Below are 27,012 nucleotides of genomic sequence, written 5' to 3'. Positions count from 1 at the left end.
AAATGTGATAAAAATAAAATTAATTAATTAATTATTAAAATAATAATATTTTAGTATTATATAGAATGTGAATGGCTAATCTAATGTGGGGATTGAATTTAAATAGAATAGGCAAATGTAAAAAAGTATGATATTGACTAAATTTTAAAGATATATTTATCCAAGCTAATGAGAATGCTCTAAGCAACACGCACAGCACCATCAGATTTAAACACTGTTGATCTACACATGAGACGAAAACCCTTGACTTGATTCAAAGGGTGTGTGGTGCCTCATGTGCCACATCATTTGTGTTCTTGCTAAATCAAATTCCTTGGCTTCAAATATTCAAGTTCTTGCCACGAGTTATTCGAAATAAGATTGTTCCTATATAATTATATTTAAAATAAAAATAAAATTATAATAATATCTTTTAAAAGAGCACTCAGTTACGTGAAAACCCACACAAGTCTACAAAGTGGAAAGCTTTGTGACATTATCTCATAGTCGACTAATTGTCTCCTTATGAGAGTCGTCTAAATTATATACTCTTCTATCTCTATCTAAAGCTAATGGAGTAAGATCAGATAATGCAGCATCTATATAATGAGAAATATTTTGGGACTCGAATTAGGATTTCAAATTTTTGTCTTAAATGTTTTTTTTTATTTTATAATTAAAAAAGTATTTTTTATTAATATTATGAATTTTTTATTTTTTTAAATATTTATAATGATTAAAAAAATATATAAAATAAAAGAAATAAAAGATGAAAAAACGCCTTTTACCTTTTTTTGGTGGATTTTAGGGCTACATAGCACTACTCCTACCTAAATTGCTACATTTTATTTTAACTCAATGCAATTTTGTCTATTTTAGCAAAAACTCTTTGTTATTCTCTCATGCGATTGTCAACTCAAACAGCCTTTGATGGTCTTTTTCTTTGATCATGTAAAATGTTTATTTGCCAAGTAGTTCAAGATCACTCTTTTATTCCCTTTTTTTCTTTTATTTTTTTCTTACATTCTTTCATCGTTTAACATTTTACGTTACAGCATAATTATAAAATAAAAATAATTTTATATATAATTATAAAATACGTAAATTATATATAAAGTACATAAATATTATATAATTTTTTTCTATAAATCTCATATTTTATTTATTTTTTTTTAAAAATTATATAGTAATTATAGAATTTACTATTAAAAATATAATTGAAATTATGAATTTTATCGAAAAAATAAAAATAAAAAGTATTCAACATTATCCAAAGGTTGGGTTCGTACTTGGTGGCGCCGATCCAAACTTTCAACTAGGTTAGTGGGCCCCCAAACCCACTGGAATCCTAGAGATTTATCAAATCCCACCTTTCACCATTTTCAAATCCGCGACCACTTACGATGTGACCGGTTACCGGTGGCTGGAGTTAGCTTTGATAAAGCTATTTTGATTCGAGTATATTGTTCGTTGGTTTTATCCGGACGAAACGCCACTCAAAACTGAAAAGCTCAAGGTCTCTCTCTCTCTCTGCTGGTTTTCTTTTGCTCCGATCATATCCGTTTTCTACGGACACAAGAAAAAGACATGGAGTCCAACGAATTTGAACATCGTCTGATATCTCTGATTTGACGTTCTGACTCAGTACTACTTTCTACTAGGTAAGTAAGAGCCATCAAGTTGTCTGACCTTTTGAACCCTTTTTCTGTCTGTTTGGTTCGTTGCCAGAATTCGAGTGGAAAAGTCTAGTGTTACCAAGCCCCACGGTTGTGTTAATTTTTTTGCTTTAGTTTCTCAGCATCCAAACGGAGATTCCTCTTTTGTTTACTTGTGTGTTTTGTGACGGGAGCTGGTTTAATTTGGCTCTTCTCGCTTCGTGAGCAGCCGAGTGAATTGCAAAACATGCTCCACTCTGCTTGTACCAGTGACTTCGTGCTTTAGTAGACTCAAAAGTTTAGCTCGTTTAAGGTTCTTATTTCCGGATAATCAGGCTCTGTTGAAGCTCTTCCTGTCCTCCTAAAATACCACCACATCGTGAACCTTCCGCGTTCTTTGTAAAAAAGTCTGACAAAATTTCATGGCATACTCAGTCCAAAAAGTCCATAAATTTGTTCTTAGCGTTTTCCAACCGTTGTAAAATACCAATCACATAAAGTCTGCAACTTGATCTCTGAGAGTGAGAGGGGAGTTTTCGCGATGGGCCTTTTGCTTATTGGGTCAACGGGGCCTCCAATAAAACGACGGGCAGGTTTGAGGATAAAACAGGCGGGGCGAGGTTCATACAGTGGCAGCTAGGGGGAAGCTTTTCCCCATGTGATAATCTGTCTGAGTTTTCTGTTGGTATTAATTGACCTTTGTAAATTCCTTGAGAGCCAGCCAAAGTAATGGGGACTACTGCTTTGAGACAGTTGTTGAAGAGTCTCTGCAGCAACTCATATTGGAAATATGCGGTATTTTGGAAGCTTGAGCACCACGGCCAAATGTAAGTTTCTCTTCATCTACTTATTTCTGACTTGGGGTTTTTGAAATTAGGTTCTCTTTAGATTTATGGGGTCTTTGTCTTAATTTTGAAACTCCCTCCAACCCCCCCCGGCGGTCGTTTTCTCCTATCTATCCATGTATGATCATAAATTGTGAAGCGTGTTTAAATATTTCAAAGAAATGTAGTTTTTTTACGCAATATTGAAACGGAACGACTAGAAGTAGTGAGCATAGATGAGGACTTGAATGCAATGGCTATAATTTAGGCGCATGGGACTTGGTTTTTAGTTTTGACACCTTGAGAACAAATGTAAACAGTTGTGATTAGTCCACTGATTCAAACCTCTAACAGCCGTAGTCATTTGAGCATGTGGTCTTTGCAGGCCCAATTTCTTATTATACGTAATTGATTATTTTGAGTAAACTAAGATCCGTAAGACGTCATTTTAAATTGATCTTTTGAAGATGAGGAAATTACTTTAGTTCGTCGGTTCTGGTTTGTTTGTTCTTTTCTTTCTGATGGTACCATGAATCAAGTCGGGCTGGTTTCGTTACACAAAACCAAACTATCTCATCTTATCTCATATAATCGTTACAAATTTCCTAAACTCTCACGCAAAATATAACAAATAATTCAATTTTTTTAAATCCTAAAACAAAAATAATATTATAACAATATTTTATTCAATTTTCAATAAAACATCTCATCTCAACTGCATAACCAAACGCTCAACTGCATAACCAAACGAGGCGTATGTTTACTGTAACTTATCCGTTGCTCCAACTTTCTGAAAGACTTATCCGTTGCTTATCTGTTGCTCCAACTTTCTTAAAGACTTATATTTACTAGGAGATTAAGTTGTTTACTGAATGTTTTGTGTAAGTTATGAATGTATGAATCTAGTTGATGTCTCCTGTATGACGTTAGTTTCCTTGATATTTCAGGATTTTGAGCTGGGAAGATGGGTACTGTGGTTCTAAAAAAACAAGAGAACCTCTGCAGAATATCTCAGATGGCATTGACTATGAAAATGTGAATGAGATATTTTCAACATGTGAAATGATCATAGGTGATGATGATGGAATCACTGCAATGGGATATCCATTTGGACTAGCTGTAGCTAGTATGCCATCTCGTCAGTATGCCATGGGAGAAGGGTACTAACTTGAGCTTTTTCCCTTACCAGTAAAGAACTGCATACTTTTTGCCTTACTCTCCAGTGTTTCGGTGCATATATTTTTACCAAATGCGTCTTCAGGAATATGATATCAAGCATACCCTAATTTTTTGTTGAGAAATACTTCTTGTGTGAAGGTTTCCAGGATGAAGCCTCATTGGTTTGATCCTTCTCTCATCCCGCTGATACTGGACGGATGAGAGAAGGATCAAACCAATGAGGCTTCTTTTATATCAGACATTGAGTTTTTAAAGTATTTATAATTGACCCTGGATTTATTAAAATTCATCAGGATTGTTGGTGAAGTTGCATATACAAGGAGCCATAGCTGGGTTGTCTCTGAAAATACTTATACAAGCGAATTCAACTCTAAGTTAGTTGCTGAGGTGAGTTTCTAATAATATTATAATAATAGTAAATTTAAGGGGAAAAAAACTTGTTGATGGTTCTGACGATACTGGACGGAATATCTCACAAATGTATTTTTTTTCTTTGATAGTATCCAGATGAATGGCTACTTCAATTTGCAGCAGGTATCAAGGTAACTTCATTCTGAATTATACCATACCAACAAATCTGTTCTATTTGTTTTCACCTGGACAGCCTTGAGTGTGCCACTGCACCCATTATGCTAACTTGCAATTTGGTGTTTCAAATTTCACATATTATTATTTCTGAATGATTGAAGAGTTGATTATTTACATTTGAGCAGACTATTCTGTTGGTTCCTGTACTTCCACATGGAGTTCTACAGCTCGGCTCATTGGACTGGGTGCGTATTTATTCTCAACTCATATGTTGGACTATAATGGGAGTTTCCTTCACAAAAAAAGTCACTCTAGTACCAACTTTTAGTGTTGTCACGTGTTGTTCTATTTGTTAACCTCCATATGAAGTAGTGATGTAAATAATATATAACTTAAGCCTAAGGGGTTCAACCTCCCCAAAATAAAAAAGAGAGAAAAATAGCATTTCATATTCCTCAGGTGACTTTTACCTCTGTGTTAATAAATCTGATGCATTCCTGTGGCTTTGTCAATTTTCATCTTATGTGGGGCATTCTTCTCCAGGTTCCTGAAGACCTGGCTATGGTCGCTTATGTCAAAGATAGATTCAACACCCTTCACAATGTTGCAGGGATTAATGTACCACTCACTTCAAATGGAGACATGCAACCTCAAACTTCATCACCACTAATGTCTGGTGTCCTGGAGAACTTAGGGGAGGCCTCAGACTTAACCGTTAACCCTCTGAAGGCTGAAGATTTTAAAGCTTTTGACCACGTTAGACTCAATAAAAACAAGTTGTCAACTTTAAATGTAGTGCCAGTGTTGATGGTTCAAGATGCTGTTCAAGTATCTGAAACAAATATTCCAAGAATGGTCAGTGCTGCAAGCCAAAATGTGAGTGGTCTTCCACCAAATAGCATCCTTGGTATATCAACCCCTCCATGCCAATCTATAAATGCTAGCCAGTTAGCAATGTCAGAGGCTAAGCTGTTTGGATTCTCTTGTCTGGAAGAATCAGAGGCTTATCCTCAATTTAACAGCTCCAAGTTGGGAGGTTTTGAAGAACCCTCCCACGGAATCAATCCTTTGTGCAACGGATTAATGACATTTGGAGACACAAGGGCTAACGATGCAGATCATAAAAGTGCTAGCAGTTTCACTAGCCACCCCGTAGATTCTGAGCTACACAAAGCACTTCTACCAGCTTTCCAGAATCATGCCATTGAACATATGCTGGACACATCTTTCTCAATCAGGGATCCATGTAGAAGCACAAGTTTAACTCGCAAAATAGATCTCTTTGATGTTAGCAATCCATCATGGTTTTCTGAAGGTGATGATGCAGATTATCTCTTGGAAGCTATAGTTGCTAGTGTGTCTAGCTGTTTAGATGATACTTCAACTAATAGATTCAAAAGTGCTAGCTCATCTACAACGTTGTTGGGACAAGGTGCCAATTCCTTCCAGTCACAGAATCAATCTGATCCAAGAGTCTTAATGAATGATGATTCAACTCCATGGAGCCATTTTAGATCTTCGTTTGTTTCCAGGGACAGAAGTGGCATTTCTGGTTCAGTTTCTTCCAATAATACGAGGAACAAATTGATTAATAAAGAGCAGCAAGAAAAATGCAAGGGCTCCACACAGCCTATGAGGCGAACCAAGCTGTCCAATGCCATCAAAAGACGAGCTAAAATTGGTGAAATCCAAAGGACAAGACCAAGGGACAGGCAGATGATCCAGGATCGGCTGAAGGAGCTCCGACAACTTGTCCCAAATGGCGCAAAGGTGAGTGCAGTCTCAGGGTGAGCATTTGTCACTCGTATGTTTTCTCATCCTGTCTAATTCAAGTGTGAGCCGTATTTTATGTGCATTCAGTGTAGCATTGACAGTCTCTTAGACCGAGCAGTGAAGCATATGCTGCATTTAAGAAGTGTAAACAACCAGTCTGAAAAATTGAGGCAATTGGCACATCGAAAGGTATGCGAAGTCTGCTTGTATCTGTCAAATTGTTTATATCAACTACCCATATAAACAGTTATTAAAAAAAAAAAGAGTTCCAATTATTATATTCAGATAAAAGATATCATCTAATGGATTTAGTTCATTGGAATCTATTGGAATCGCATATTTTGGGGGGATAACAAACAATTTCTACTTCGGCAACATATGCAAGCATTAGGAAAAAGGGTGACTTTTTTTTTTTTTTGATAAGTAAACGGTAGTATTAATAAGAATAGCCATAACCCAAGTACACAAGATGGTATACAAGAGATAAAACCTATCTAGTTTGCTAAAAAAGAAGTAAGAAAATCATGTACATTTAGGCCATTAAAATCTACAGCAATAGTCCAAAGAAATAAGGTGCGTAAAAATAGAATTCTAAGATCTTCTATTATTGTCTGCTCCTTATTTTCAAAAGTCTGCTTGTTCTCTGAATATGGATCAACGGATTGCTTTTGGGTGGATCTGTAAGGTGTTTCTTATGCTGAAAACGCTCGTCATAGATTAGAATAAAATTTAGAGTATATAGGCAATGTTTATACAGTTTAACATAGAATAGGAGAGACTCCATGCTTATTTAGTTGACTATGATTGCATTTGAACATGAATGATTTGACAGAATTCATATAATCCTTGAGGACAATTGTTAGGGCGGGAAATTAGGCAGTGAAACAATGGATTGTCAAATAATTTACACCAGATCGATCACACTTGGAAAAGGAAGCTTAGTTGGGATTTAGACTGATGTTGCATATTGCAAATTATAGGGGTGTTTGCAAGCCTCTTGAAACGCTTATCAATATACACGTACTTTATTACTTATACAAACAATATATATATAGATATATATATTATTTGTTAATCATCAGAGATTATAAATTAAAGGTAGTTGAATCAGTTATGTAACCAGCCTACTAAGGTCATGTATAAGCTGGAAGTAAGAAGCAGAATTGAAGCGCTATGCAGGTGGCTGACCAAGAGAACAGGGGATCATCTGAAACGAAAAATGGGTGTCAAAATGGGACCAGCTGGGCTTTTGAATTTGGAGATGGACTTCAATCATGTCCCATAGTTGTGGAAGACCTTGAATATCCAGGACACATGCTGATAGAGGTCTTTACCATCATCAGAATTAATATTAATACACCCAAAGTTATTGCTTGGATACGAACTTGATTAAAAACTTTTTTTTTGCCAATTGCAGATGCTATGCAATGAACGTGGGCTCTTCCTGGAGATTGCCCAGGTGATTCGAAGTTTGGAGTTCACTATCTTGAAGGGTGCAGTCGACTACCGTTCGAACAATGCCTGGGCACGTTTCATCGTCGAGGTAAATTATCTGTACAAATCAGGTCTTAACGACATCACGAGTGCCACATATTTTTCTCAAACACTACATCTGTAATGCGCACAGGGCCCGAAAGGCTTTCATAGGATGGATATGTTCTGGCCTCTCATGCATCTTTGGCAGCGCAAAAGGAACCCCATCTCGAGCAAGATTTGATACAATATTTCTTTGATGTAAATCGTGTGTAATGGTTTTATCTTCTAAAGGCCAAACAGTTGCATTGACGCTAGAAATGCTTCATCTTCCAGAGTCTTTGCATTACATGGCAAATTAGCAGTCACAGGTCTAACCCACTCTGTGAAGTATCAAGTGTAGGGATTATTGTACGTTTATGCAAACAAGACTTTTATTAAGCACATCATACATTTAAAAAAAAACTAGTGTACAACTAAATGAGAGCTCTGACTGATCTACCATCCCAATAAACTGTTTTTGTTTTGTAAGAACCATCCAAACAAAACTGTCAACCATTTGTCCTCAGTTTACAATTTTGAAACTTAAAGGGGTCTTTCAGCCAGCAGAAGTGTGTGCCACCAGCCACAGGCAACATTTTTCGGCCTATAACCATTGATTGAAACTTGGAAAGGAGTGTTTCGATCTACGGAGTCGCCAAGGCCGAGCTGCAAGCAAGCAGAAGATAAACAAACAATAAGATACTGACAGTTTATATGGTTCAATACTTCATGAACAACTTGCCTGGCCATATTTGTTCCATCCCCAGCTGAATAGTTGGCCGTCCTCTTCAAGAAACACAAACACATATCAAAGTAAGAGTCTTTTAATATCAGGCTTTGTTTAACCTCATATTTGGCTAAATCATATTTGGCTAAAGAACTTGCATGAGACTAACACTCCCAAGTTAGATGGCACATTTATGAACTACTAAAATTTGGATAACTTGTGTTATTCAACCAGCCTTGTTTGCTTTTGCAGATGAGAAGAATTGAGATAAAAGTTAAAAGTTAAATAAAATATTATTAAAATATATTTTTTTAATATTATTTTTGTTTTGAGATTTGAAAAAGTTAAATTATTTATTTTATTTTGTGTGAAATTTGAGAAAATTGCAATGAATAAATGAGATGAGATGAGAATGACTGTAAAAAAAAACGAGGCCTAAATTTCATACATAAGGTCTGTAAATCTTATGTTTATTTCCAACTTCAGCTTGACTATTCCTATCACTCATTGTGACAACCTATGCATGCACGATGGCATGGTAACCTTACAGGATATCAGTCTGATATCTTCTCTAATTTTATTTTCCACTCGATTTCTTTCTTTTATTGATCAAGCATAATATAAATGACTTGTTCAAGCCATTTTGTTGCAGTAGGAAAAAATCAAACCTGTTAGTAAAGCACTGTGTCGTGCGCCACAAGATACTATTTTGGCATGCTTACTCTTGAGACTTGGAGCTTCCAATAGCTTAGGTAGACTCTGAAGCAGAAGAAGGAATCCTTTAGCTTGTTATATGATAATATCCTCTTAAGTGATTCTCAAGAAAGACAACCTAAACCAGTAACCATTGGATATAGATACGAGTTGGACAAATGCCACGGCATAGGCCGCCAATATATTGCACACATTGGTGCTAAGATAATATGCATTTTAATGATACATAAATGAAAATGCAATATGTTGATTGGTGTGAATCATTGAATATCACATGAAAGGTAGGAAAGAATTTGGGCTTAGCTTCTGCATCATATTGCTAATGACCAAGATGGTTCATCGTAGCAGAACCTGACAGTCACCTATTAATTGACACGCAACTCATCTGATTAACTGGTTCTGGGATGTACCTCATCCTGGTCAACTTCAGTACCCAACTGTCCAAACTGATTCCCACCGAAGGCATATGCATGACCTTCGGCAGAGATACATATGGTATGCCAGAGTCCAGCAGCAACTCTTTCCACTCGGGTACCCGATAAAGAAGAAACATAAGTTGGCCTGAGCTGGTCATCTGTACTTCCTTGCCCACACTGAACAAGAAGAATCCACACCAGAAAAAAAAAAAAAAAAACCCACACTATTTATTGTATTGACATGAAGCAACAATAGAACAAAGCATGTAGAGATTAAAAAAAATGTGAAAACTCTAAATTAAGCTGAAGATGAATGTGCATTCAGCAAACACAAAAAATAGGATAGCTCTCAAGCTAAACTGCAATGCAAAAAATTCTTCCATCGCAATTTCTTAAGTTCACAATTCTATTATCAGGTAGACGTTTCTAAAACATAAAAAGGCCAACAATGATGGCAGACTGGATTGCCATTAACTAAGCCATCTCTGCCAAGCCTAATCTAGATGAAAGGCTTTCATCAAATACTTCTTAGCTAGATATAGTGGCGTGGACAGTACCACATAGTGCAAAAAAGACCATCAGACTAAATGCAAGACAGTTCACTCAGTTAGGGATTTGGAACCACAGAAAGCTCACCTGTCCATGAAGCCCCCAGCCAAATGTAAGTAGTCTCCCTGCATCTATGATTGAAAAAGAGGATGAGCGAAGAGACAAAAAGTAAGTCAAATAGTAGCCAAGAAAAAAATGCTTAGCAAATAGTCAGTTAACATATCTACTAAGTACATTGAATCAATATAGCCAATTAAGAATGCAGATGATAGACTATGTTAATAGCTATGCAATGAGATCAACAAGTCCAACTAAAAAAAACTGCCTGATTCTCAACTTGAACCGTGTCTAGAATCCAATCAAATTCATGTAGGGGATTACAGTTGAAGAAGTATCTTTGAGATAGGCCATGGAAAAGATGTACAGCACTTTGACCACTATAAAACTAACCATGGAATTCTGACCTGTTATCACTGCACTATGCCGACCTCCACAAGCAATTCCTTTCACGTGGCTTCCAAGAACCTTAGAAACCTCTGTTGATGAACTCATGCTTTCTTTCCCTGAAGCAGACTGCTCGATACATTGTATGATGTGAGGAGTAGCCACCGTCTTTACCCGAATGCCCAAACCTAGCTGCCCTTCGCCTCCATAGCCCCAACCCCACACCTGTCCCACATCTGAAAAACTTTGGTAAAAACAGGAAGCATCAACTGTCTTGCTTTACATCAAAAATCTTCCATAGCTTCATGCTTCATACAACCTACAAAACTACGTAGTGTGACAACAAAGAACCGACAACCACACCTGAGACCATAAGCAAACTTGTGCTGGTGATCCAAGACGCAAGTGGATTTACCTGACAATGCTAAGGTGTGGCGCCCACCAGCAGCAACAGTGATGATCCTGACTCCAACACCCAAATTTACTAGACATGGTGATGCTGTGAAAAAATCATCCCCAGAGCTATCAGATTCTTGCTTGGCTAGTGATATTTTCCTCCGCTTCCCAATTTCCTCTCCCATCTGTTTCTTATCAACATGAGATATTGCGCCACCAATCATATTTGAGTGTTGATCCTTTGCACTCGCTGCAAAATAGGGCAATTTCCTTATTTACTCTAGAAACAATGGAAAGGTCCACTGTTTGTTTTGTTACAGTACAAGTAAAAGAAATCACATTGGTCATTTAGTTGTGAATTTTGTTTCCCAGTACTATCCTTTTGTAAACTTCCCCCAATAACCAAATCATGCACAATTGTTTCAGAGGGAACACACTCCTTCCAGCCCCAAGTGTATACGCCACCTGTCTCTGTACATCAAGAAAAAAATTCAGGTTAGCAACACTGTTTGAATTGAAAACGAGATTGTGGGAGATCTGTTCACCTTGATATCGTGAGATCGCCAAGCCATTATTAAGGAGTGTAACCATGACTAATTCTAGTTCATGTATATTACATTTTCCCTTCAAATGCCATCCAAAAATAAAAAGGGCAGCCATTATCCATGAATTTATCTTCAAAGCACATAATTGTTGTTAGGCACATTTTTATTGCTAGGTCTTGCCCATATAGAACGGTCATAGCATTTTCCCTCTATGATTCCTGTTTCTATTTCTCAATCACCAGACCAAGCCTGGATTTTCTAGAGATATATCAGACAGCCACTAATGATGCCAAATATCATCGATAAGACCTGACCCAGACCCAAGCCAGCTTAATAGGAGCCAATGACTCAATTGAAGGCGAATACCCACTACCAACAAGGCAACACTGAGCAGGTGTACCAGAGGCATCACAAAAAGGATGTAGAGGACGATGTCCCATATCATGCCGTACCAGGGACATCCAAACCAGAATAACAGAGGACGTATCTAGTCTTCTGGCCCCTAGTCAACTAACACGTTCACTCGTTCTGTATGGGAGAAGCACCTGCATACCATAAATCTGCTACTTTCTCCGCTTCCCAAGTCTATTGAAGCTCAATGGCAGAAAGGGATATCCACCAAAAGACAAGACAGACGGTCATTGCCTATACGATATCACCTAAAGAAGGCATATACGGAGTATTCAGGTATCAACAACTCTGTCATTTTACATTTTCTAATATTTACACTGAGCTATATGTGGCAGAGTAAAGAGAACCTCCTAAATCGTTGACTGACTGGACAGTCGGAAGACGCCCCTGAAATACCACCAGGGTCGCCTCTTCACTATTTCGCAGGAAACTCATCCCAACTTCAGCCCAAGGTTAGTAGACCCATCAGACCAGAAGATTACTAGTGTTCAGCCAGAAATAGTTATAGAGCTCCATCAGTGCAAAGAGGCAAGCCGGTGTAAATCGATGTATAGTTGTTAGTATTCTCCTTCACAATGAATGTTTAAGATAATTTTCTTCTCTCTATGTCCGAATTCCAAAGTACTGGAAGTAAGAGTGTACCTGTGACTGAAACACAATGGGCCCAACCAGCAACTGCCTTCACCACAGCAGCCTCAGTGGGGAGAGGAAAAGGCTCTGGAGTTTCCTTCACAAGGTGTTGCAGTAGATATTAGATGAAAAATCAATGCGAGAGGGTAAAAACAACACATAATTTCATTAGGTAGAAGATCACAGCATTACCCCATGCTTCCCTGAAGTCAAATAGCTTTGAACTTCATCATTTACCGAGCCCCACGTCATGAGCTTCCCCGTCTCTGGTACATAACGACATATCACCCACAATAAAATTTTAAAAAATCCAAAGAAAAACGCAAAATAAGAGCATCCCATGTAGCAAGCAGAACTCAAAGCCGAGACCTTTGCAATAAACAAAATTACAGATACACAATTATCTCCTTCGATGTAATAATTTATCGAAATCATTACAATAAAAAGCAAAGAAGAGCAAGAGAATAGAACTAGAATAAACGGAATCAAATCTAAGACTCCAATCGGATATTGCTAAACCAAAACCATAAGCTCAACTTAGTAGAACAGAAGAACAAAAGAAAAAAAAAGTACACTTTCCCCAGATGCACTTCGGATCGATTTAGAAATGAATTTAAACTTCGGGTCAAGATTTTAGTGTAATCAGATCGTAATGAGATTGCCATTATTGTGTTTTGTGCTTCGATAACACGAACTTGATAAGCGTAATTAGCAAAAACAAAATGACGATATGAAACTCAACGGAGATGGAGATTCAACCAGAGATGGCCATTGAGAATCCACAACCACCACCACAAACATCCTTCCACGCTTCTACACCGCCTTCCGGAAGCCGAACCGGAACCGGAGAAAGTATCGGAGATTTTCCCGGCGAAGCTCCCGGTATATATCCCCACATATACACCATAGCTTCTTTACATTCCTCCATATCCTGACACTCTTCTACACTTCCATTCATTGTGAAGGCTTCAAATTCTCTCTCTCTCTCTCTCTCTCTCTGCTTTTCCGCCGGGAGGGTTTGGGGAGTATCATTTCCGAGGACACAGCGTATGCCACGTAGGACATCCACGTGGTTCAGAGAACCACGTGGAGCAATCGGAGCCGCGAAGAAGGATTATATTTTTTGAAGGTGGAAGTTTCTGGAACATGAACTTTCCTTCCTCGCGTTCGAGGCTTTTACATAAAGTGGTTGACACGTGGTGGGCCTATACCCAATTTTATATTTTATGGGCTTTAAAGTAATATTTTGTTTAAATCGGTTCTGCGTGGCTTCACGCTGGACACCGAATCTGTCGCAGGCTATCTACCGCCTTGTTGCGTGGCACTTTTATAACCGTTTAGATTAACATCCTTTTTATGGACGGTCAGGAACTGCCACGACGTCTATAAATATGGTTCAGCTATTACTTGCATAATGTTTATTTATCAAGATAAAGTTAGGCTAAACTTTGTTTTGGAAATTCCATTTTTATATTGTTTGGACATGTAACCAGTCAAAATTTCTGTTTCTAGAATTTTTTTTAAAATTATTATATTTATTAGTCGGTGTAGATAACATATCTAATAAAATGTCTATATTGTATAATTTGATTTAGAAGAGAAATTTTAAAATTTTAAAATTTGAATCTTATAAATCAAATCTTACCATTTAAGTGATATAGATGGTGTGTTCTATACACTCTCTTAAGAATAGAAACTCTATTTTTTTAACTCTATTTCTTCTAATATTAATTTGATTTATGGGTGTGGCTTGGATTAATCAGAATTAAAAACTAGACTATTTAATGTGAAACTTTTATCATATAGTTAGAAAGGACACGTATCTTACATTTAATAAGTCTAACATCAACGAGAGCTAAATCCAAATTTGCCCCAATTTTAGTAAAGTATGAAGCAAAATGCAATTTATTAAGTAGCCCAAGTGTATGCATGTTCGGATTCTAGTGAGAAATATAATTTATAGTTTTAGTGCTTATAGCTTATAACTTAAATAATAAGTTTTGTTATTAAAAAATTATTTATTGATTGATAACCATATGTTTAAAACACATTATATTTGTTTAGAAACAAATTAAAAAATTACTTTTTGAGGTAGAAATTACATAACATATCATTTGATTTTTTAAAAATTATGACCATATTCTTAAAAGTTTAAAAGTTATATTTTAATATATATATATATATATTATTCAAACAACCTAATTTTTTTATTAAAGAATTTTTAAACCTATTTAATCGCTTTTTAAGATTTATAATGCAACCCCAAATAGGCGCTAAGTGCATTAGCAATATACACCATAGGAAATAGGAAATGGCTTATTTAATCGTCTCTCCATTGAATGTATTATTTAACTACACACCTATCTTTGTTTTGAGTCACCAACTCCGATCCGTCGGAATCGCTTTCCTTGAACTCGATTATTCAAACAGCCTCTTTTCTATCTATTATCTTCGTTGAATGTTATATTCATTCAACCATGACTTTGTTGCATTTTTTTAGTAATTATATGGTATCAACTTGTTTATAAATAAAATTATCAGCATATATAAAATAGTTCATCTAAATTGTTCTTCCCCACATAGTGATCGGTTCATGACAAGATCATCATTTTTCTAAAGAAAATGTTAAAATTATATTCATGTCCCATTGTATGATGTAAAACAATCCATCATTAGTATTAGTTTATTTATTTATTTATTTTTTTATTGGGAGAGGGGGTCAAATCCAAAACTTCCATTTTGAAAGTTTGGGTGTTATGCCATCCTCATATGTCTCTGGCTACCCATTATTACTTGAACTTTTTATTTATTTTTTATTTTTTTTTAACGATAACTCATCTAAAGGCTAAAGGATAGTGACACATCATGGCAGTGAAATGTGAGTATGGCAGAGGAGAAAGTATATATATAGCATTGGCTTTTCCAAATACTATTAACTTGTGATGATTATTTCCAGAGAACTCTACATATTTTTATTTATGTTATACTATATTAAGCTTTCCTATTATTAGTCTGAGTTGGAAGTTGTATTTTTGTTTTAAATGAATTTTGTGAGTCTTTATGTAAGCTTATAAAAGCATAATCAATAGAAGATGAATAGCAAAACCATAGTATCAATATGTGAACTAAAAGGGATGAGGTTTCTCAAGTAACTTCTCTATTTTCTTTTGTTTTGCTTCCTTGTTTAAAACCAACAATTGGCATCAAAGCTAACCAAATTCATTTGAGGGTCGAAAATGGCTACCTTTGGAGCATCCCCTCTGTTCCTATTTTCAGTGGCGAAAGTTATGAGTATTAGAGCATCAAAATGAAGACTTTTTTCATCTTTCAAGATTTGTGGGATGTGGTGAAAAATGGGGTGATAGTTCCAGCAATAGGAGTTTCGGATTCAACTCAATCCAATCAAGAAACTACCAAAGATGCAAAGACATTGTTCATCCTATAATAGATTGTGTCTTAATCAATCTTTCCAAGATTGACGAGGGTTGAAACTTCAAAGGCAGTATGGGAGATTCTGCAGACAGAATTTCAAGGAAATACTAAGGTAAAACTTATCAAACTTTAAGGCTTTAGAAGGGAGTTTGAAATCTTTAAAATGAAGGAATCTGAAGCAATAAAATAATATGGTCAAGATTAATTGAATTAGTTAATCAGATGCGTGCTCATGATGAAGAGGTAACTGATCAAAGGATTGTTCAAAAGATTTTGATTAGTTTACCCAAGAAGTATGATCATGTAGTAGCAGCTATTGAAGAATCTAAAGACTTACAGACCCTATCAGTTACCGAGTTAATAGAATCTCTTCAAGCCCATGAACAAAGATTGGCTAGAAGGTATGATGGTTCTTTGGAGCATGCATTTCAATCAAAAGTGAATCTGAAAAACAAAAAAAAACAAAAGATTATAAAAAGAAGCCTCAAAAGGATTACAAGAATATTGATACTGATCAAGCTCAAAAGGAAAGCAAGATGAAGGGGAAAATGGGTGAATTTCCTCCCTGTGGTATCTGCAAGAAAACAAACTACTTAGAAAAAAATTGTTATCATGCCGGGAAGCCAAAATGCTAGAATTGTAAGAACTTTGGGCACATGGAAAATGATTGCAAGTATAAGAATAATCTGCAAGCAAATTATTCAGAAGAAAATGAGGAGAATGAGCATTTATTCTTTGCATGCCAAGCTCTCACTCAAGAAAAGAAGATCTGGTTCATAGACAGTCGATGTAGCAATCATATGACAACTGATGAGGCTATCTTCACTAGTCTGGACACTTCTATCAAAACCAAAGTTAAGATGGGTAATGGTGAACTTGTTGAAGCTAGAGGTAAAGGCATAGTGGCCATCTTGACCAAGAAAGGTACAAAATTCATCAAGGATGTATTGCTGGTTCCATCCCTTGATCAAAACCTGTTGAGTGTAGGCCAAATGATGGAAAATGGTTACTCCTTGTGCTTTGAAAATAATATGTGCAGAATATTTGATGAAAAGAGTAAGATGGAACTAGTTGAAATGAAATTGGGGAGGAGCATGAATTTTTCCATTCAATGGAGTTTTCCTAATGCCATGATGGCAACTATAGATGAAACCAAATTGTGGCATCAAAGATTTGGCCACTACAATCTTAATTCATTGAGATTAATGCATCAAAAGGAGATGATGAAGGATCTACCTCTCTTATAAAGAGAGACACCAATGTGTGAAGGGTGCTTGGTTGGAAAACATCACGGACTTCCATTTCTATCAGAAAGCAGCTGGAGAGCCAAGGAGAGGCTGCAACTGGTCCATATTGATGTATGTGGTCCAATGAAGACTTCAACCCATAATCATTGCAAGTACTTCATTCTTTTCATAGATGATTTTACTAGAATAATTTGGGTTTATTTCCTACATGAAAAATCTGAAGTGTTTGGGATTTTTAAGAAGTTCAAATTGCTAGTAGAGAAGCAGCAGTTCGGCCATAAAATCAAATCTTTAAGGAGTGATCAAGGCAGTGAATATAACTCTAAAGGATGGAGTATCCGAAAGGAAGAATAGGACAGTGATGGAAATGGCTAGATGCATGCTACATGAGAAAAAATTACCTAAAGATTTTTGGGGTGAAGTAGTGAACACTGCTGTGTTCTTGCTTAATCGATTGCCTACAAAATCAATTGAAAACCAGACACCATTTGAAGCTTGGAGTGGGATAAAACTCTCTGTTAGCTTTCTAAGGGTGTTTGGTTGTATATGTTACACCCATGTCCCATCTCAGAAAAGAATCAAACTTGAAGAGAAGGCTGAAAGAGGTGTATTTGTGGATGGTTTTCGAATTTTTAATTTGGAAAGTAGAAAGTTGGTTGTGAGCAGAGATGTAAAGTTCAATGAAGATGCATTTTGGGACTGCGAAACTGAGAAAGTTGTTCAACCAAGAGTTGAGATATCAGTTCAACCATTAACTAAGATGGAAGAAGAAGTTCAAGCTGAAACAAGTGATATTCAGTAAACTCATACAGAAAGTCCTATAGCTACTCAATTATTCTCTGATGACAATGAAGAAGAGTCTACTCCTAAATCTCCAATAAGAAGAACAAGATTTCTTAGTAAAGTATATGAGCATTGGAATTATGCTACACTTGAACCAAATAGCTTTGCAGCAGCTTCAAAGGAGGAAGTTTGGCAAAAAGCTATGAGAGAAGAAATCAGAATGATAGAGAAAAATAAAAGCTGGTAGTTGGTTTCTTTACCAGCAAATAAAGAAATTATTAGAGTAAAATGGATTTATAAGACTAAATTAAATCCAGATGGCTCTATCTTGAAGCATAAAGCAAGGTTGGTTGTCAAGGGGTATGTGCAGCAACATGGAATCGATTACAATGAAACATTTGCTCCTATTGTAAGGATGGATACCATTAGAGCCTTAGTTTCACTTGCTGCTAAAAAAGGTTGGAAAGTTTTGCAATTGAATGTGAAATCAGCATTCCTAAATGGGGTGTTGGAAGAAGAGGTTTTTATGGATCAACCCGAGGGGTTTGAGAAAGAAGAAGGCAAAGTCTATAAACTAAAAAAGGCTTTGTATGGATTAAAACAAGCACTAAGGGCCTGGTATGAGAGAATTGATCAATATTTTATTGAGCAAGGCTTCAGGAGGAGCAAGAGTTAGCCTACATTATACATAAAGTCTCAAAATAGTAATGATTTGATCATTGTATCTCTTTATGTGGATGATCTGGTTTTTATAGGAAGCAATGTTGAAATGATCAAAAAATTTAAAAGAGAAATGATGGCAAGTTTTGAGATGAGTGATTTAGGAAATATGCTGTAACGCCCCGTCCCCGAGGGTCCGGAGAGTTCACTCATATAACCTGATAATCAACTCTAACAAGGCTAGAGTACTTCCAAATTCAAGAATATATATTTTCCCAAACCTCAAATCAAACGTAAATACTTCAATTAAATAAACCATATAAACTCATTTATCCAATATTCAATCCAACAACCCAAATAAAATCAACTCTTCTTCATGTCTCAAATAACAACTAGAAATAATATAACATTAATATAAGTCTCCATAAACCGTCTAAATCCATTGAAACAAACTTAAGAAAAATAATTAACCTCCGACACCAACACTAATATCATGAGATACGCAACAACAAATCATTGCTAATCTTCTCCATAGACTCTAATACTGATCCTTAGCTGAACCATCGATGTCATCTGAAATATTATGAAGATTAACGGGGTGAGTTATCAACAACTCAGCAAGCAGAGAACATATATTAGCATGTAAACATGAGAATTTATAACATTTGATAAGCCGAACAAAATATTTACTTTCAGAATGCAGAAACAAAACTTGTACAAAAAAATTAGAGCGAAATTTTCAGAAAAATAAACTTATTCCAAAAAGAGAATCTGTTGGCATTTCTAAATTGAAATATTATAATCATATCATCGTTTAATATCACATCGGGACAATACCATGTTTAATCCCCGTGGTAGGGTTATAAACCATCATTATACCCGTGGTTGGGCCATATTCCATGTTTCACCCCCGTGGTAGGGTTATAAACCACCATTATACCCGTGGCTAGGCCATTTTCCATGTTTCACCCCCGTGGTAGGGTTATAAACCATCATTATACCCGTGGCTGGACCGTATACCATGTTTCACCCTCGTGGTAGGGTTATAAACCACCATTTTACCCGTGGCTGGGCCTTAACAGAAACAGAACAGATTTCATCGAAAATCCGATTACAATCATATACAGAATCAGAACTTCATGCCAAGGTTCTCAGATGATACATCATTTCAAAACAAAATACTGAAAAGTTTCAGATCATTTCACATGTTCGAGATAAACATAAACAAAATATTCTCATTTGTTCATAATAAAACTTTTAGATTTTCATATTCGCTCTTTTACATAGTTCAGAAATAAAGTGTACAAAACTAGCTCATGTTTACACCAGTCATGACAGAAAAACACTTTCTCTTATATAGAATTTATGTATATGCATAATAAACATCTGAAATTATTTTCAGATCATCTCTTTCAAAAAGAAAATAAACACATTTATTCTCAAAGTCAACCTCCTTTTATTTATTTTATACAAAACTAGTATATGAACCCCGCTTACCTGACTTCTTCGTATTATCAACACCTTGAGCCGGAACTCTAATAGTAACACCACCTAAACAAAAAGAACATATATCCAACATTTAATAACCAATCTAGTAGACTCCTATTTATTGAGTAATAAATCAAAACAGTCATTTCACAGCTCAATAACTATCTTAACAATTAAACCCGAACAACTCTCTCTTTAAACCATTCGCATTTAAAACCCAAAACAGCCATCACCTTCTATTATCACCAAACCAACTATAATTATTTCCAAAACCAACAACAGCAACTCCAACAATTAAAACATAACCAAAACAAAACTTCACGTCCAACCTTCGAATAAAACAATTTCAGTGTAAGCATCAATACTATAGTCATTCAATAATTCAAAACTTGCATAAAAGTTCAATACAACTAGCTCAAAATACCCATAAATTTACACCAAATAATCTTAATTAATAGTCCAAAACAATCTCACAAATCCATCCAAAAATCATACTCCTCAACTTCAAGAATTCCATCATTCCACCACAATCCAACATATGAAACACCAACACAAAAAATAAATATATAATTGTAACAGTTTGCCAAAAGTAACTGCAGGAATGCAAAATCTTATCCACGCCATAATCAAATCAGTAACACTTCTACATTTCACAACCCAATCACAAAATCCAAACACTACCACAGGCTTCGGGAGAGATTACCTAACCAAGTCACGAAAGCTTCAACTCCACCCCAAACCAAAACAATCCACTGCAGTCTACGCCCAGAAAAAATTCACAGCACTTTCTAGTGAAAGAAAAATGCTTCAAGTTTTGTTCAAAAGCCGAATGAAATTGCAGTGGAGAAACAGTTTGAAGTTCGAAACCCTTGAGTCGAGCGGACGGTGAAGAGATGGGGAAGAAGAAAAAAATAAAGAGAGAACCCGATTGAGAAATCTGTATAAGTGAGTGAAGCCGAACCTTGAGCGTGAAAGGAGATGAGAAATCAACTGCTGAAGTCGTGGGTTGGTGCGCACGGTTGTGTGAAGTGCGAAATTGCAGTGCAGATGAGAGAACCCGTGGAGAAGAAAAACAGTGCATCAGAAAAGTGAACTCACCCCGAAACGACGCCGTTTGTCTCATCACATGCTGCTTGTGGGCTGGGCTTCGTCCTGACTTCAAAGGGGCTGGGCCTAAAGCCCGGTTATTACATATGCATTATTTCCTAGACATGGAAGTGAGTCAAGTGGCTGAGGGAATTTTCTGATCTCAAAGAAAATACATTGAAGATCTTTTAAGAAGGTTTAACATGGCAGGTTACAAATCAGTGGCAATTCCATTAATTCCTAATGAGAAGTTGAAAAAGGATGATGGTGGAAAGAAAGTAGATGCATCGATTTATAGAAGTCTTGTGGGAAGTTTGCTGTATCTGTGCAACACCAGACCAGATATCCTGTATGCTACCAGTTTGCTCTCAAGATTTTTGCAATGTCCTAGTAAAATTCATCTTAGAACAGCTAAGAGAATTCTGAGATACCTGCAAGGAACTATCAATTTTGGTATTTGGTATAGAAAAAATCAAATACTAAATTGGTAGGATTTACAGATAGTGATTAGGTAGGTTCTTGTGATGATCTAAGAAGCACTTCAGGCAATTGTTTCAGTTTAGGATCAGCTATATTTTCCTAGAGTTCAAAAAAGCAAAGTAATGTGGCATAATCTACTTCAAAAGCCGAGTGTGTGGCAGCTACAGGCTGTGCAAACCAAGCTATTTGGTTGAGAAGAATACTTGAAGATATGGGAGAAAAACAGTTGGGCTCTACTGAAATTTTTTGTGATAATAAATCGGCAATAGCCATTGCCAAGAATCCTATCCAGCACAATAGAACTAAACATATTGCTATCGAATATTATTTCCTGTGTGAAGTTTAATCAAATGGTGAGATTGCTTTGAAGTTCTGTAGATCAGAAGAACAACTAGCCGATATATTCACAAAAGCACTCTTAAGAGACAAGTTTCAGTTTCTTAAATCACAGCTTGGAGTTACTGGAAATCACATTAAGGAGTATTAACATGTGATGATTATTTCCAGAGAACTCTTCATATTTCTATTTATGTTTTACTATATTAAGCTTTCCTATTATTAGTCTGAGTTAGAAGTTGTATTTCTGTTTTAAATGAATTATGTGAGTCTCTATGTAAGCTTATAAAAGCATGATCAATGGAAGATGAATAGCAGAACCATAGTATCAATCGTGAACTAAAAAGGTTGAGGTTTCTCAAGTAACTTCTCTGTTTTCTCTGTTTTGCTTCCTTGTTTAAAACCAACAAATACACAGTTTAAATGAACTGAAAGCCATACATGACATTCAACAAAGAATGTTTATAAGTGGCTTATAATTAGTCTTAATTACAACAACATAAAAATCACCAATAATTATTGCTTGTTTGCCAATGTTTTTGCAGTATAGACTACTACGAGCAACCTATTATTACTACTTTAACACGGTCGAGGATGACAGCATTGCAAAGCAAGTAAAAGCTTGCTGCAGGTTGAGAATGCATACATACATTAATGAGTTCGATCGCTAGAAACCAGTCACGCTGTATCCTCCATCGACACAAATTACTTGGCCGGTGACGTATGAAGCAGCAGGAAGGCAAAGGAACGCCACCACTGTTGAGACCTCATTTGGCTCTGCTGGACGACCAAGAGGAGTTCGAGAAATTGGGTTGTCATATTCAACAGAACGAAGAGCATCCTGATGCAAAATGGGATCATTTAAACCATTAATTAATTATTACTCCGACGTTTATGCTAATTAATTGTATGCTTTTTATGCTGAAATATTTTGAACATTTCAACGTAAAAAGATCACCTCGAGTTCTTGTCTGAAATTGAACAATTTTAAGTGAAAAAATAAACACATCATGAAACAACTTTAAGTGAAAAAGATAAACACATCATGAAGTGGGTTTTACAACATTTATATTATATTGTTTTTACAATTTAGCCTTTTTTTTCTGCAGATGAGATAAAAATTGAAAGTTGTAATGATTAGATGAGATAAAATAAGATAAGTTGAGAAATTTTATGAAAGTGAACGAGACCTTGTAAACAAGGGAGACATTGGATGTATGTGGCCCACTAACATGTATATCTTTTTTCGCTCAGGCTTTACGTGTAGGTATCACTTGATAATATATTTATTTTTCTCTCCCTAGTATACTTGAATTGTGGGGATCTTGATTTTAATTCAACCATTCAGATCAGGAGGCATACTAAAATACTAACATGAAACAATATCATAATGAAATTCACATTGAGATAGGGGATGGATGGGAGATATTACAGGGGGTATATCCCGGGTCCTGACTGCCCACGGTGCAACAGCGTTCGAGCGAATATGGTCCTTTGCCCATTCACAAGCCAAGTTCTTTGTTAATTGGTTGATTGCTCCTGAAAATTAGCAAGGATAATAAAATCAAATATATCTGAGAACAAGAACAAGAACAAGACATGTTTTCTCATCTTTCTTTTCTTTCTATCTTCTTCGATCGATCCTTAATATATATCAAGGAAATTAATGACGTGCCTTTGGATGCTGCATAGCCTGAAACTTTAGGTAGAGCTATGACACCAGCGATGGAGGATACGAACACAATACTTGCAGCTCCTGATGCTTTCAGAAGTGGGTGTGAAAGTTGGCAAAGATGGTAGGGAGACTCAACGTTGGCACCCATTACAGCCGAGTAATCTTCTAAAGTATGCTGTATAGCGTCTTTGAGCATCCATGTTGCAGCATTGTTTACCTAACGCATGCATGCATGCAGCAAATTTAAATTGAAGGATGAGTACTGTGAAGTGTGAACACAAATCATAACAAGCTAAACAAGGCTATGTTTAAAAGCTGTCTTAAGGTGCATGCCAACCAAGGTATTGGTAGAGTTTTACGTACACAACTTTTATTAAACCCATTTTTACAAGAAAATTCAATCTTTTTTTTTTTTAAAAAAAAAAAACAGTTATTTGTTATCTTTCCTTTGTCTATCAATCACTTAACACCGTATCAGTCATTCGATGATCATGAAAATGATAATAGTTAAAAAAATGATAAATAAAATTTTAACATTTTTTATGAAGTAATTAATATATTATTATGATAATTAATTGTAAAACGAATGATGCTACTCATCATTCTACACTATACACTTTATATATTTTAAAATTATTTTTTATTATTTTATTTTATTTTATTCTTCTTAAATTAATTGAACTGTTCTATTTATCATCTATACATCGTATACTTGTTATAGAAAAAAAAATAATTAAACTAGGTATGATGTGTGGTGTGTATACAAGAATGATAAGTAAAATTATTCATATATAATAATTGTGTCTATGTTATTGGGACAATGCTAGGGATTCTACTAGGAGATCTTGTTAAAGCATCCCGTTACAATTTTTTATTTTATTTTTTAGTTTTTTTATAGTGATTAAGATACTGTTGTTTAATAATATTACGAATTTTTTTAAAAAAATATTTAAAAGTACTAATAAAATGATGTGAAAAAAATAAAATTTAAATCATTTTTTAATACTTTTAAATATTTTAAAAAAATAAAATTCACAATATTATTAAATAAAACTTTCTTAATCACTACAAATAAAAAACTAAAAAAAAAAAAATTGTATCGGGAAAAATGAACAGGATCCCCTCGGGATTCCTATCATTTTCCATGTTATTATTCTACAAGGAAATATAAAAAACGATGAGAAAATGAGGAAAATTTTAAAATCTTATCCATTGGTACTGTCCTGAACATGTCGGCAATCTTGGAATCTTGTCCGGAATTATCTGTTTGCTTGTCATTGGAGGAAGAGTCCAAGTGCAGAAGCTAAGATGCAGAGTAAAGATAGTGTTTGCTTCCTCAGAAAATAATTAAAGAATTATGCAGACCCAACAAAAAAAGAAAGAAAAGAAAATAAAAGAAGATGGAAAAAACAAAAAGAAAATAGAGAGAAAAGAAAAGGAGGAAAATTTACAAAGATGTCGAGCTTGCCACCAAAAACAGAGGATACAGTCTCGATGAGCTTCTCCCTCTGGGATCTGGAGGTGAGGTCACAAACTGAACTTGTTACTTTGAACCCTTTAAGTTCCCATTCTCTTACTCTCTCATTGAGCTCTGTTTGGTTACGGGAACAAGTATGCACTGCCGCCCCAAGTCCAGCCAGCTCTTCTACTATGGCATATCTGAGTAATTCCATCTCCAGATTCAATCAACATATATAATTCGATTGCAGAATACTGAAAAATACAAAAAAAATCTCAGAGAAGAGAGAGAGAGAGAGAGAGATGAATGAAGAAGCTAACCCAATGCCTTTGGTTCCGCCAGTGACAAGGGCGGTCTTGCCCTTGAGAGACCATCTCTGTTCTCTGAAACTGGCCTCTGCCTCTGCCTCTGCCATGTTTTTGCTTCTGCTATTCTTCTTAGCCTCTAGCTTTGAAGTAGTCAAGAGGCAAATGCCGTGGAGTTAAGAGAAGAGGTGTTCATGAGTTCAAGTCCATTTATAAACTTGTTTTTCCAATTTCCGAAATAATTGCACTGCCTGCCAATCATAGCGAAGTTCTACACATTGAGGCATTGACTTTCTCTTCTCCAAATATGAAGAGACATCTCTAGCGGGTTTTCCTGCCAAGTTAGATTGTTTAATTTTATAGCTAGATAGTTACATTATTGGACTGACTTGATTGGATTTTAAAAGATTCATGACTTTAAAATCCAAATTTCTTGTTTGGATTACATATTAAAATATGAGAAATATTTTAATTATAAAGAGATTTCATAAAAATAAATTTATCAATTGACGGGATTTGATATGATATGTTAGATTGTAAAGTTATATTTATTATAAAGTAAATTTAATATGTCATATAAAATTATGTCAATTTGTACTAAGAGAAATGATTGATCTATATATAAATCTTACCCAATAAAACTTACAGACTGATGTGTGGTAAATATGATTTATTAGATTATAAAATTCTTTTTATTATAAAATAAATCTAATATATTACATTAAACCACGTTAGGATGTAAACATTCTTACGAAAGATTTTGTGTGTAGACTTAATACTTCTATTGCACTAGAGCCAAACAGGCTTTTAAGATTTTTAAAACTTAGATTTGAAATGATGGCTGATTTAAAATCAAAATCTCGTTTCAAATCTAAATCTAAATTCTTTTATGCAAAGCCTGTTAGCTTTTATGTACAGTGATGTAACCAGTCTGGTTGGATCTGATTTTAGAAAATTTTTAGAACCGAATTGATATATACCAATTTTAAAAATTTAAAAATCAAAACGGATTGATTCTTTACTAAAATCGAAACTTTCGATTTTTTCAATTTCGATTCCCGATTTATTATTTACATATGTGACACTATATATGTTTAATATTATAATTTTTTTAATACTAAAATTAATTGTGAGAATTTAGTACTTATTATTAACAAGTACTAATTCCTTAATATTCAATTATAGTAGTATAATATAAGTAGTGTCTAACTTATTATTAAGATTAAAAAATTGAATAATAAGATTAAAATAATATAATTAGTGTCTAATTATACTAGTATATTAATTTTATATTATAAAATTAATAAACTTGAATATTAAGATTGAAATTCATGTTATATTAATTAGAAATGTACCATATAATATATATATAATAATAATATAAAAATTATATATAATATAAAACCTAATTAGATAGAGAGTCATTAGTTGTTATTATCTTTTTCAATATCAAGAGGATTGTCTTCTACATATATAGTGATCGAGCCTGTCTTCTATGAGACGTTGATTATGTTGTCTACCACTTGCAATATTTACACTAACCAAATTTCAGCGTTGCGTATATATTAGAGTGGAAAAAGAAGATTGAGATTGCTTAGGTTCTTGTTTAAAATAACAATATAATTTTGTTTCATTGACAAAAAGTAAAAAGATATTCTAAAAACTAAGATGTTTATCGAATACCCATTTTTTAATAATATAGAAAATTAATTATATGTTTTCAAAATACATAATATTATTGCCAGCTCGTATAGATAAATTGTAGTGTCCATGCTC

At 35.1% G+C, this 27,012-nt stretch overlaps 3 protein-coding genes across 10 annotated transcripts; 1 reads left to right on the top strand and 2 right to left on the bottom strand.

Annotated features, from left to right (window-relative positions):
* The first annotated feature begins 1,451 nt into the window (after nucleotides 1-1,451).
* LOC109010022 (transcription factor bHLH155-like) lies at nucleotides 1,452-7,892 on the top strand. 3 transcript variants are annotated; one of them, XR_004801184.1, is made up of 10 exons: nucleotides 1,452-2,461; nucleotides 3,406-3,618; nucleotides 3,931-4,024; nucleotides 4,138-4,179; nucleotides 4,351-4,410; nucleotides 4,709-5,935; nucleotides 6,026-6,127; nucleotides 7,062-7,264; nucleotides 7,356-7,481; nucleotides 7,566-7,855. XR_004801184.1 is itself a non-coding variant. In XM_018990720.1 (10 exons), exons 1-10 carry the CDS (start codon nucleotides 2,364-2,366, stop codon nucleotides 7,653-7,655), a joined length of 2,199 nt encoding a protein of 732 aa, XP_018846265.1. In that variant the 5' UTR covers nucleotides 1,455-2,363; the 3' UTR covers nucleotides 7,656-7,892. The 3 variants fall into 3 exon arrangements, 1 of the variants encoding a protein (XP_018846265.1); XR_004801183.1 differs by having other exon boundaries at nucleotides 7,050-7,264; nucleotides 7,566-7,852; XM_018990720.1 differs by having other exon boundaries at nucleotides 1,455-2,461; nucleotides 7,118-7,264; nucleotides 7,566-7,892.
* A 77-nt stretch (nucleotides 7,893-7,969) lies between these two features.
* LOC109010023 (ultraviolet-B receptor UVR8-like) lies at nucleotides 7,970-13,352 on the bottom strand. Of its 4 annotated transcripts, none has more exons than XM_035688812.1 (11): nucleotides 13,045-13,352; nucleotides 12,478-12,551; nucleotides 12,298-12,382; nucleotides 11,003-11,170; nucleotides 10,719-10,949; nucleotides 10,324-10,539; nucleotides 9,947-9,990; nucleotides 9,305-9,487; nucleotides 8,849-8,939; nucleotides 8,196-8,239; nucleotides 7,970-8,119 (listed from the first exon to the last, which is right to left on the bottom strand). In XM_035688812.1, the coding sequence occupies exons 1-11, from the start codon at nucleotides 13,241-13,243 to the stop codon at nucleotides 7,997-7,999; spliced, it is 1,458 nt and encodes a 485-aa protein (XP_035544705.1). In that variant the 5' UTR covers nucleotides 13,244-13,352; the 3' UTR covers nucleotides 7,970-7,996. The 4 variants fall into 4 exon arrangements, with proteins under 4 accessions (XP_035544705.1, XP_018846270.1, XP_035544704.1 ...); XM_018990725.2 differs by having other exon boundaries at nucleotides 11,039-11,170; nucleotides 13,045-13,350; XM_035688811.1 differs by lacking the exons at nucleotides 12,298-12,382; nucleotides 12,478-12,551; nucleotides 13,045-13,352 and adding exons at nucleotides 11,245-11,903; nucleotides 12,003-12,242 and having other exon boundaries at nucleotides 11,039-11,170.
* Nucleotides 13,353-18,941: 5,589 nt separating this feature from the next.
* On the bottom strand, nucleotides 18,942-25,539 carry LOC109010020 (tropinone reductase homolog). 3 transcript variants are annotated; one of them, XM_018990719.2, is made up of 6 exons: nucleotides 25,252-25,539; nucleotides 24,924-25,131; nucleotides 23,473-23,689; nucleotides 23,230-23,336; nucleotides 22,448-22,638; nucleotides 18,942-18,980 (listed from the first exon to the last, which is right to left on the bottom strand). In XM_018990719.2, the coding sequence occupies exons 1-5, from the start codon at nucleotides 25,344-25,346 to the stop codon at nucleotides 22,465-22,467; spliced, it is 801 nt and encodes a 266-aa protein (XP_018846264.1). In that variant the 5' UTR covers nucleotides 25,347-25,539; the 3' UTR covers nucleotides 18,942-18,980; nucleotides 22,448-22,464. The 3 variants fall into 3 exon arrangements, with proteins under 3 accessions (XP_018846264.1, XP_018846262.1, XP_035543899.1); XM_018990717.2 differs by lacking the exon at nucleotides 18,942-18,980 and adding an exon at nucleotides 19,646-19,958 and having other exon boundaries at nucleotides 25,252-25,538; XM_035688006.1 differs by lacking the exon at nucleotides 18,942-18,980 and adding an exon at nucleotides 20,994-21,100.
* Between the last annotated feature and the right edge of the window lie 1,473 nt (nucleotides 25,540-27,012).

The sequence above is a fragment of the Juglans regia genome, chromosome 3 (genome assembly GCF_001411555.2).
Source record: "Juglans regia cultivar Chandler chromosome 3, Walnut 2.0, whole genome shotgun sequence".
NCBI lineage: Eukaryota > Viridiplantae > Streptophyta > Magnoliopsida > Fagales > Juglandaceae > Juglans > Juglans regia.
Note: the sequence above shows the minus strand (reverse complement) of the source record. Positions and strands in the feature narration are given on the sequence as shown.